We start from the raw sequence: 12,317 nt of genomic DNA, 5'->3' as shown, positions 1-12,317 counted from the left end.
TCTTCTCTGGAATCCATATTCTGCAGTTGGTATAATCAGGCAATCAGATTTTTGTTCAGGAAAGAGCATTGATTGAATTTATCAGTCAGAAGACATGGATCATTAGGAATTGAATAGAAGAGAAATGAGGGAAGAAGAAGGGAATGGATGATAATTGTGGAAATTTAGAGGAGAGTCAAGAGCCTTATCTTAGAGAATTTGATTGAAGCCTAAATTATCTGCTATAGGTATAGGAATAAGAAGGGTGGGGTTTGAACAAAGGGAAGAGACTTGGGAAAGTCTCAAAGGGTAGTCAGGGAGTAAATGAAGAGTAAAGTGGAAAAAACTCTCCAGTAGCAATCTGCATACTTGCTGAGTTTATGCCTTCTAAATTTATTCTGGGTGAAATAAATTGTTATCAGTAAGCAGAGCAGCTTAAAAATAAAATGAGATGCCTTGTTAGGTAGTGAGTTGGTCATTATTGGATGTTTTTCCAACAGAGATTGGATCACTGTCAAGGATTTTGGAAATACAACTTTTGAATTGATTATAAATGGAGTAAATGACAAACAAGTGGGACTTTGAAGCAGCAATCATAAGGGATTTCCTCAGGTTGATCTTGAGCAAATACTGTTTTGCATTATGTTAAAGTACTTCCTTTGCAAAGATTGGTCTGACAGCCTCCTGTCATATCCAACATTCTTGCTTTCTGTGAGCCTTTTTCTCCACTGTGTGCACTTAGAATCTAGCATGTCTCCTGACCAAGTTTCTTGTCTCAAGATCACTCTCACTACCAGTTAGCTTCTGAGCTTGATGCTCAGTGGTATTTAACTGCAGACGATGTCTTTCGTAGTTCTGTGTCACACCCAGGGGCTCCCCTTAGCATCCTCTTATCACATTGCCTGGGTTGTATTTAGCTCTTCTGACTTAATCTTGTCTTTCTTCCCTTATCTTTATGGCATATTGGATTGTAAACTGTTTTTTCTATCTCTGACCCTTCACATCAGCATAAAAGATCCACTGGCCTGATTGAGACCTAGCATTATGGAGGATTTGGGTTCAAAATTATGACTCTTCCCTTTAAGCCTTGTATGTTCTAAGGCAAATCACTTTCCTTTTTGTAAAATGATGGGATTAGACAAGGTGATTTGAAGGCATTTAGGATTGTATATATGTCTCCCTGGAGAATCCTACATATGTTATAAGGAATTACAGAAGAGAGAATTTTTTTTATATACAAAGTAGGAATTCATTCTTTTCAAATTTGAGGATCATGGGGCACTTGCTCTTTTTATCCATTATTTATATCATCTGCTCAAAGGACTAGATAACCTAAATCTAAAGATTCTAAATCTAAAGATTCTTGTAATTCTGTAAGACTGACTTTAGGATATGACAAAGTTATTTGTTCATTCTGACCATGTGATATTTTGACAAAATTTTTTTAATGAACAGTCACAACTACTACCACCACTAAAAAAATAAAACCCAAAACTGAACTAGCCCTGTTATTACCTGTTATTATAAGGAAAGGGTTGGTCAAAAGAGAAGGAAGGAGATTACCATTTGCTAAGTGTCTATTGTGTGACAGGCACTGAGATGAGTGCTTAATAAATATTATCTTATTTGATCCTCAGAATAATCCTGGAAGGCATATGCTATTACTATCCCCTCTTTTATAGTTGAGGAAACTTAGGTAAACAGGTTGAATGACTTGCTTAGGATCACATAGATGTTTGATACATATTTGAACTCAAGTCTTCCCAATTCCAGGCCCAGCACTCTATCTATTGTACCACAGAACTATGAAGACATAATGTGTTTGAAAATCCTTAGTATGATCTGGAGGGTAGTTTTTTGTTTTTTGTTTTTTTTACTTTCAAGCATTATAAAAGTTGATAAAGAATTCTTTGTTATTTTTCCCTTAGGAGCTTTGAGAACAACCTGCACACCTATAAATTGCTTTCTCAAAAAAAACCAGATTCAGAGCTTCCAAAGGTAAGTGACCAAGGACAAGGCTCAGGATTGTGAAGTTGAAGGGAATGTGAGATTGAATAGGTAAAACGGTTATATGGGAATTATATTGTGAATAGGAAGACTCTGCAAACTTGGATTTACAAGGAAAGTGTTGTTCATTCTAGGAAGTTGATTATATTCATTTTGTTTAAGATTTTGAGTTCCAAAATTTTCTCCCTCCCTCTGCTTCACCCTCCCCAATATGGCATGCAATCTGATATAGGTTATACATGCACAATCGTGTTAAAACATATTTCTATATTACTCATAGTATTCTAAGAAGTACAACCTCCCACTCTCTCCTCTTCATAAGCCCTGCTAGGATAGTTGGAGAACTGACATTTTTCATATAGAACCAACTTAATAACTACATGTTCATGGTATCATGAAAAATAAAAGCCACTAACACGTTAATACCCAAGTATTTATCAAAACCAACCAGTGTCACACAAGGTCAACCCAGGAGCTCATTGAGCCCTTCTTGGACAGAGGTACTAAAGGATATCTTGAGGGGAAGCTTGATATGTAACTTCCCTGATAAAAGCTTCCAAAATTCAGTCCATAAAGGAAGTCAACTTTGGAAGTTCACTAAGACTTCCAAGTCATAAAAGGGATCACTTCTATGGGAGCTTTGGGATATTCAAAATCAAAAGAACTTCTCGAATCCATGGATAGTTAATTATTATTAGAATTATTCCTAAGGTAAAGTCCATTTGAGGAAACTGATAGAAACAGCAACATAATAAGTGATGGTTTTAAAAAATATTACATTATTTGTTAGGGATTAGTGTGTGTTGCAGTAGATAAGAGTTCTGGGCCTGGAGTCAGGAAATCTGGCTTCAGACTTTATTAGCAGTTTGTTCTTGGGGGAGGCATTTATTTAGCTTCTGTCTTCCTTTTGTTCTTCAACTTTAAAATAGCAGCTACCTCTCAGGGTTGTTGTGAAAATCAAGTAAGAAAACATTTTTAAAGCACTTAGCATAGTACTGGTCCTTCCTAAATATCAAAATCTTTTTAATCATGTTTTTTATTTGGTTGTAGAATTAAACCACATTGAAGACGATTGTGTGAAATGTACAAAATCAGTTTGTTATTTTAAAAATATATAATCATATTGAACTTATATTATGGTACATTTATTAGCTTTATGAACACATAAGAAATGTTACTGTATATATAATCCATATATTATGCATATCAAAAGTCAGAGGTACACAGTTAAAATAAGATTAATTTAGCAATCATTTTTAAATTTAGTAATTCCTTAGAAATCTGATTCTATCAAAAATGAATGATTAGAAGATATCTTCTACAAGGCCATTGTGAAGAGTCTATTTAGAAATTTAATGAATAAATGTTGTTGATAAAGTTCAATAACACTGTGAATTTCATTTCAGCTATATTTAATAAATATTATTTAACTTCCTAGAAAGTAAGATACATTGATATAAACTTAATCAATGATACAAATTGCAAATTTTGACAGAGTTTCTTGGAGATCCATCATATGTTATAATTGACCAAGGTATATGTAATTTATTGCTAATATTTAACAAATAAAATTTTAAAGTCTGTAAAAGCAAATTATAATGGATGTCAGGCCTTGTTCTAAAGCATGACTCGGTGATAACTGAATCATATAGCACTATAATTGTGTAATGTTGAATGTCATGGGGCATATGACTGCAAGTCTTGATAAGGCAGTAAGAGAAGATTAAACTAGAAATAGCCTAAAAAATAAATATGGCTGTAAATCTGGGTCCTGAACAAGCTCTTTTACTAAAAACAATAATCTCTTTCCTCTGCTGTTATTGTATTATTGGCCATCTTTGATGCCTTGCTCATTAGGAAGATGACTCATCTGTGACTACACTGTAAGCAATTATATATGCTGGGAAATTTTCCAACACCAATCTATTTCCAGTTCTTTGTGTTTGCAGGATTTTCCCTGTGGCAAATGGATGTATTAGGCAAGTACTGTTGGATAGATTAAAAAACTCACTATTGTCAGGGTCTTTGCTAATTCTTAAAATGGAAATAGAAAGGAGTTCTTTTAAGATATAGGTAAACTAGAACTCCATTCAAGCAATTTTTTATTTAGTTACATCTAGAGTACATTTCTTCACATAGAGGAAGAACTAATGAATCCAAGGCTGATGATGATTGGCTCAGTTGAAGTTGGCTATGGCTAAATATTGAAGTATTCTCATATTGATCTTTCAGAAAACAAATGAAAATGGTCAGAGAGATCTATTAAAATATTAGAATGTAAGACATACTATGTTAGGTAGGCCATCCTCTCTAGAAGCTATCAACAAGCTTTTTTTTTCTGGACCTAGGGTAAAGTTGTCAGATTCCACTAGTCATTTTCCCCCAAGCTTATGTCACACCTTTTATTTCAGCAATGCAGCCAAAACATTTTTTACAATATAATGTTATTTTGCTATGTTCTTGAATCAGTCTGGTAAGCTAATTTGTTTTTCTCTTTTGCAGAGCAATTTTAATGTGGCTGTTATGAATGTGGGTGCTCCTGCTGCAGGGATGAATGCTGCTGTCCGTTCAGCCGTGAGAATGGGAATCACTGAGGGTCACAAGATGTTTGCTGTCAATAATGGCTTTGAAGGATTTTCTAAAGGTCAGGTGAGTCTCATAGAGAATTGACTAAAGTACAAGGAAACAAAGAAGGTACTTTAATTGAAGTGGAAAGGACTTAGATGTCAAATAGTCCATTTTATAGATGAGGCTCAAGGAAGTTGAATGATAAAGCCAACACTTGAACCCAGGTCCCTTGATAGCTCCACCAGTGCTCTTTCCATTATAATAATAGCAAATAATAACTAACATTTATATAGTGCTTACCATGTACTGGACACTGTGCTAAGCATTCTCACAAGTAGGTGCTATTATTATCATCATTTTATGCATGGGGAAAATGAGAAGAACAGAAGTAAATGACCTGGCCAAAGTCACACAGCTAATAAGTGTTTAAGTCTAGATTTGAACATTGGTGTTCTTGAATTCAGGATTAAGAATCCTCACACCAGTTCTCTGTCTACTTGACTGCCCTATTCCAAATTTCTTTATCCTAGTCATCCCCTTAGAGGCAATCTGTGACACATAAGCTAAAAGAATGCCCCTATTCATATCTTTTATGAAGGTATTAGATTTCATGAAGAAGAGGGAGCCAACAAGTATGTTTGTTTCATGGTTACCAGAAAGCTTATAGGAGCTATCATTGGACTCATATAGCAGAGCCCCAAAACAACCCTGTTTTCTTTTCCTATTATGAACTCTGAAGCCCTTCAAAATATTACTTTACTCATTTTAAAACACCTTTACAAATTCGGAACAGGGATCACTTCCTCAACTCATGTGAATGGTAGTGTCTGGAAGTCAGGCAGAGAATAGAGCAGAGATGTACCATATAACAAATACTTATTAATACCACATACAACTTGTCTCAGCAATATTGGGTTGCTTGCTGTCTAGCGGGAGGAGGAGAGGAAGACAGGGAGAAAAAATTGAAACACAAGGTTTTGCAAGAGAGAATGTTGAAAACTATCTTTGCAAGTATTTTTTTGGGGGGGAAGCTATCATTTGTTAAAAAGAAGAAAAAATTGTATGCAAGAATATCTAAGCAAAATTAAATACTTTTTATAAGCCATATTGATAGACATTTAAATACATGCATGGATTGGGTATTCTGTAAGATGCTTTCCAACTCTTAAGATTCCATAATAGTGTAAAAAGTATGATATAGACTATTTATGAAGGCAGACTTCTTTCCTAGACCTTTCATAATGCAATGAATTCAGGAAGTTCTGAGTTCAAATTCAGCCTCAGACATTTATTAATTACATGATCATGGGCAAGTCATTTAACTTCTTTTTATTTTATCAGTTTCTTAGTCTGTAAAATGGAAACAATAACAGCAGCACTTAAACTTCCAGAACTTTGGGAAGCTCAAAAGAGATAATTGTAAAGTGCTTTGCTCTATGACTTGCATGTAGTAAGTAATATAAATGTTAGCTGCTATTATTTCCTCTCTTTGGTGAGATCATGGTTCCCATGGATTCATTTACCATCTCTGTACAAGTGACTGCCAAATCTACTGAACCCTCATCTTTTTCCTGACTTGTCATCCAAATTCATTCTATCTAGATAACCGCATTGGCAACTTAAATTCGACATGTCCAAAACTGAACTCTTCTCCTCTGTACAGCCTAGTTCTTTCAGGTATTAAACTTTAAGGCCCTCCTGGGACCTTTTCTCTTTTTCTCTGACCACATCACGTCACTTTGCCAAGTCCATTGATTTTATGCTAACAATATCTCTGGTATCAGCTATCCTTCATTCCACTCACATTGTCAATATCTTTGTACAAGCCTTTATCACAATTCATCTGGACTATTATGATTGCCTCTTAACTTGCTTCCTTGGTTTCCAGTATCTTCCTTTTCTAATCACACAGCTATCAAAATCCTAAATTGCAAAGCCTCTGACTAAGTCACTGCCCTGCCCCCCAGAATTTTGCATGCCTGCCTTAAGGATAAAATACCTTAGAATTTGTGATCTTTCACAATCTGGCTCCCATATATCTTTGCAGTCTTGCATCGCCTTTTTTCTCTCCAGACAGTCTTATTTTCCAGCCAAACTAGAGAACTGGCTGTTCTCTAAACTTTACAGGCTGACTCCTGCGTCTTTGCTCTTGTACAATTCAGTGTCCCATCTTTGGACTGGCTTTGTTTCTCTTCATCTTCATCTTTCAGAATGACTATTTCTTGAAAGCTTAATTCAGATGCCACTTCTCTATTTAACTTTCTGTGATCTCTGCAGTACTCAGCATTGTCTCTGTCTCTCCTGAGATATTCCTAGAGAACAATGTTCTGTCTCCCTTTTGCCTCCATCTCCTCTACCTTGTATTATACTTACCTGTGTGCTGATTGCATCCCCAGCATGGAATGTAATATGTTCCTTAAGGGAAGGAATTGTTTAATTTTTCTTTTTTGTATCCTTAGTACTCATCATAATGCTTGAGACATAATAGATACTTAGTAAATATTTTCACCACAATTCTCAAACAACAGCAGATAGGGATAGCCCTTTAAACTAGAGGAAATATTGTTTCAGTAATTCTGAACTGAAATAGAATGGATGACATTTGTGTAATACCCCTAATAATTAATTTGGTAAGCACACATTAAACACTTACTATGTACGAGGCACTGTAATAATTGCCCAAAGTATCTCCTTCAGGGAATTTATTTCAGCTTGATCAGCTTTTTGTCCTCCTTAGTAAGAAATTCTCCAGGTCCACTCAGCAGTCCTGTAGAGTATTGGTCAGATTTCCCCTAATAAATTATGAAATAAATATCCTAACACAGATGGTACTGTTAATATTTCATTGATATATTTATTAATTGATAGTTCTGTGTATTAGAGAATTGTCTTATACAACATTATGTTTTATTGTGAACAATTTCTCAAGTTCTGAAAACAAGCTGCTTCATTTTGAGTTCACTTTTTTGTTATTCTGACTTTGACAAACATCAATAAATATGAGCACTTCATAGACCCCTCCAAAAATAGAAAAAGGATTGTACATGAATTTGTAGATCTCTATTATAAAAAGCTTCTTTAAAAAAAAAAAAAGTCTATATTTGCCCAAGGTCACATAGCTAGTAAGTGTCTGAGACTGAATTTGAACTCAGGTCTTCTTGACACTAAACCTAGTGCTCTATGCATTGTATCACCTAACTGTCCCTCACTATGTTAGTTTCCAAACTTTCCAGTTTGTCTGTTATATATAGTTACTTTTCAAAGCACTGGTCAAACTACCACCTGAAAGAACCCTAACTAGGATATGTCTCAGTAATAAAAAATACATTCTCACTCTATGTTTTTTGCGAACCAAGAGCCCCACTAGTGGTCAGTCCTTGATTCTATGTGCTTGACAGTTCTCTCTAGCATCAAAAAACAAGTTAGAACTTGCATTCACTATTGTTATGTAGCTAACCAGAGACAAAAATGAATTTTATGTCACTTTTAAATCTGTCACAGTTTTAAATGTTATTTATAAAGCACTGAACTTACCCTTACTCCCAAATCACAATTATTTGAATTATCTAAACTTTTTCATTGTCTGAATCCTTGGCATACATGGCACTTTTAACAAATTAAACAATTAGCTCTTTTGATTTATTTTGGGCATTCATTCCTTTGTAGAAATTACAACATTAAAAAAGACTTGATACTTGTTTAAGCAAAAGAAAGCATTAAGGTAGATTATTCTTTTGTACAGACATGTTAGAACCTGATCCCAGAGTAAATTTCTCATCTAAAATGTTCACCAGGCTAGAATAATACAGCTCTCACTGAGAGTCATGTTTATCCTGTCTTCATTGTGTAGAAAGCTTTCTGTAAGCAGATTACTCAAAGTGAGCTATATCTACTAGAGTTCTGAGTAAGTAGCTCATATAGATGACAGGGTTTCAACTTCAAGGCACAAAACAGAGTAATTAGGCAGACCCTTTCATTCAGCTTTAACTATATCCACTCCCCAAATGTTTTAATTGCCCGAGTCTCACCCATTTACCTGAGAGATTTTGGAGGTTCTTTCAAATGTGTTCTTATTCTTGACTTCATGTACATTTCTAAGAGTATGGGGTCAGAACCCATTCTTCCTAATCATCATCTGCTGCAGAAGATAGTTCTCTAGTTCTGTTTCACAGACTGCTAGGGATAATCTGGTTCGTTCTAGTGTAAATTAATACCACCTCAGAGCTTCAGCTATGGAAGTTATGCTTATTTTCCTACCTAAAGCAAGAATGTGAGAAATGCCTTTTTGAGGAAAGTACCTTGCAAGTTTGTGTTGATGATCAGGAAGTTGAGTCTCTGCTTTACTAGGAGAAAGATTGGAAAAATAGTAAAGCATCTGATTTGGAATCAGGTAACTTGGCTTGTAGATACTCTGTCACTTTGCAATTTACTAACCTTAGACCCCCTTTCCTTTCTCTCTTTAATTATTTCTCTGTCATGTAAAGAAGTTGATTCAGACAATCTCTAAAGTCCCTTACAGTTTTGAAATTTTTTTGTCTATTTCTATGTTTTAAGATTAAAAAAAAAAAAAACAACCTGTCTTTAGGGAATATTTGGGTTCAAATCTTACCTCAGACACTTATGTGATCTTTGGAGTATCATTTAGTGTCTGTGAGCCTCAGTCACCTCATCTGCATTATGAAGTCCCTTCTATTTCTAAATCTTTTGTGACCTGAATGATAACCTTTTTGAGGATAATCCCTTGACTGTATCTTCTTTCTCCAATCCTCACCTAGGTATTAAAGTCTTAATCTGTTTCACTACAGATTTTATTCTAATATTTACTGGCATGTATATGTGTTTTTAGTTTTAAAGTGTTTGTATATTATCGGACTCCCTACCCCTAATCTCTTAGCATTGCTTTATACGTTTTCATATGTTAACATAATTCATACTTTCTTAAAAAATCAAGACCAGTTTTAGCTGATATTCTTGGTTGACAAAGTTGATATAAAGATACAAGAATATCATATTTTCTTTGAGACATCCAAATGTCCCAAAACTGAACAATTAAATAAATGTGAGGGAGAGCTTTGGTTACATTTTGGGCTTCTATTGACTTTATGTAGCCACAGAAGTAATACTCATACCCAAGATATATTTCAATCTTGGTCAACAAGGTAGATCTATTTACAATCCCCGTAAAGTTTCTTTTACTATTCAGTTTCTGCTTTTAAAAGCTTAAAGTTGAATGGGAATGTGAAGCATTTATACACAATTAAAGAAAAGTTAGAGAAAAATGCACCAGAGTTGGAAGATAGGAAATAGTGGAATCAAAAGCAGCTTATGTAGATGAGAGAATAGAATAAGTCTTCAGAAACACCCAGTTTGGGATTTGAATGAAATAAAGGAATTTCAGTAAATAAAGATTTAGCATCTTCTCTAGATATGGGGATGACATACAGTATATGGAATCTGGATAGCATAGAAAGAGATTGGTGGAGGACTAGTAGAATAGTTGGGCTAGAGTGTAGAATAGATGAAAGGTACTTATATGAAACAAAGTTGCAAAGGTAGTTTGAAGGAAGGTTATTGAGGACCTTGAATGACAAAGAAAGAAGTGTATCTTTTATCCTTCAGGTAATGATCACTGAAGAAAAATTTTTTATCCAGATACCTACTTGAAGGGTGGATTGGAGAGAGTGGGAGGTGGGGAGACAGGTTAAGCTGTCATTCAAATGCAAGGATAATGAGGGTGGTGGTAGTATGAAAAGAGAGGAAGGGGTGGATACTACAGGGATTTAATTAGATTTGGGGAGGAAAGGAGAGGAAAAAGTCAGGAATCAGTCAAGCCTGAGTGAATGGGGTGCTGATGTAATCAGTAGAAATAGAAAAGGGAATACGTTGTAAGAAAATTAGCAAGTTTGAGAGGGAGGAAAGAAAAGTTGAGTTGTGGTCATTTTTAATGACATACAGATGGGAGAGTCCAGCTAGAATAATGTGACCAGTGCCAGGAAAGAAGTCAGAGCCAGAAGTGGCAAGCACGTCGGCTCTGAAACTTTTGTTGAAAGTTGATTTATGTTATGTTGAAGTTGATTTTATAACTTTGAAGAGAGAAGCAAAGCTGTATATCATAGAAATTTCTGGTTTTATATGCAACCCTCTGTTCTCGCTGTAGGGAAATACTCATGTTTGTGATATTTGTCAACCTCATATTTTTAATTGAAATATGTGGCTATAGATTTGTGAGTCATTTGCCTAGAGATATGCTACAGGAGAGTAAATGAAGTTTTGTGACTAAAGGAGAGAGAGGAGGAAAAGTAGGACCACTAAAGGAGAGAGAAATGATCTGACAAGTTGTCAAGTAAATATTGTTATCTCATGTTGTAGAGAGGCCAACCAGAATGAAAAATTAGAAGAGAACATTTGGTTAGACAATTTTGAGGTCATGGGTGACCTTTGAGGGACTAATTTCACCAAGATGATAGAGGTTTAAGTCCAATCATGGGGAAGCAAGGGATAGTGTGAATGATTTATGAGAAAGTAGAAACAATTGTCTCAAGGTTAAAAGTGAAAGGGAGGACAGAGAGTGGGCAATAGTTCAAAATGAGAGTATTTTTTTTTAGGCTGGGGAACATTGAGCATTTTAGTGAGGAAAAGGCAAGGAGCCAAGAGTTTCTTACAATGCTTTTATTCAACATTATTGTGGAGATGTTTTTTTAAAAAATTTTATTATAGCTTTTTATTTACAAGATATATGCAGAGTAATTTTTCAGCATTGACAATTGCCAAACCTTCTGTTCCAATTTTTCCCCTCCTTTCCCCTCTCCCCCAGATAGCAGGTTGACGAATACATGTTAAATATGTTAAAGTATAAATTAAATATAATATATGTATACATGTGCAAATAGTTATTTTGCTGCACAAAAAGAATCAGACTTTGAAATAGTATACAATTAGCCTGTGAAGGAAATCCAAAATGCAGGTGGACAAAAACAGAGGGATTGGGAATTCTATGTAGGGGTTCATAGTCATCTCCCAGAATTCTTTCGCTGGGTGTAGCTGGTTCAGTTCATTGCTGCTCTATTGGAACTGATTTGGTTCATCTCATTGTTGAAGATGGCCATGTCCATCAGAATTGATCATCATACAGTATTGTTATTGAAGTATATAATGATTGTGGAGAAGATATTTTAATAGCTATTTATACAGTTTTATACAAATGTCATTGAAGATGGAAAAATTCAAAATCATTTTTAAAGGCTGTCTAATTTCATTATTTGGAAAATGAATAACTGATTGATTTTATATTTTAGATAAAAGAAATCAGCTGGGGAGGTGTTGGAGGTTGGACTGGCCAAGGAGGATCCATTCTTGGCACAAAACGGTAATTTTCCTACTTTGACTCTTTCTGATTCCACATTGAAGAAGATAGGTGTTGTTATATTGAACCCTGTTGTTAAAATGAACAAGGATACTGATGATCCATGTCTTAGTACAGCACTCTCTATTTCCTATCCAAAAATGTCTTTGAGAGGAACCATTGGATTGGCTACTGTCTCTTTCCAGATGAAGTATCAGTGACCACACTCTCCTGTTGCTTTTAGCCATTCGTTATGAGGAATATCTTGCCATTCACCATCCTCACTATAAAAACTCATAAAGAAAAAAAACAAACTCAAGTACTCACATAAGGCAAAGGAGAAAAAATTATTGGAATTGTACCTTCTTTCTTTGAAAGGTCTGAGCCTTTAACATAATAAATACCCCTTTGACTTTTTAAA

At 35.0% G+C, this 12,317-nt stretch overlaps 1 protein-coding gene across 2 annotated transcripts in view; it reads left to right on the top strand.

The window, feature by feature from the left end:
- Positions 1–12,317, top strand: part of PFKP (phosphofructokinase, platelet) — a 74,340-nt gene that overhangs the window by 39,685 nt on the left and 22,338 nt on the right. For both annotated transcript variants that reach the window (XM_074267184.1, XM_074267185.1), the window contains exons 12-14: positions 1,908–1,977; positions 4,489–4,635; positions 11,850–11,920. In XM_074267184.1, coding sequence (XP_074123285.1) covers positions 1,908–1,977; positions 4,489–4,635; positions 11,850–11,920 — 288 coding nt within the window. The remainder of the gene's footprint in view (positions 1–1,907; positions 1,978–4,488; positions 4,636–11,849; positions 11,921–12,317) is intronic.

This window comes from Sminthopsis crassicaudata, chromosome 5 (assembly GCF_048593235.1).
Source record: "Sminthopsis crassicaudata isolate SCR6 chromosome 5, ASM4859323v1, whole genome shotgun sequence".
NCBI classification, from domain to species: domain Eukaryota; kingdom Metazoa; phylum Chordata; class Mammalia; order Dasyuromorphia; family Dasyuridae; genus Sminthopsis; species Sminthopsis crassicaudata.
The sequence above is the reverse complement of the archived record's forward strand: the minus strand, read 5'-3'. Positions and strand labels throughout refer to the sequence as shown.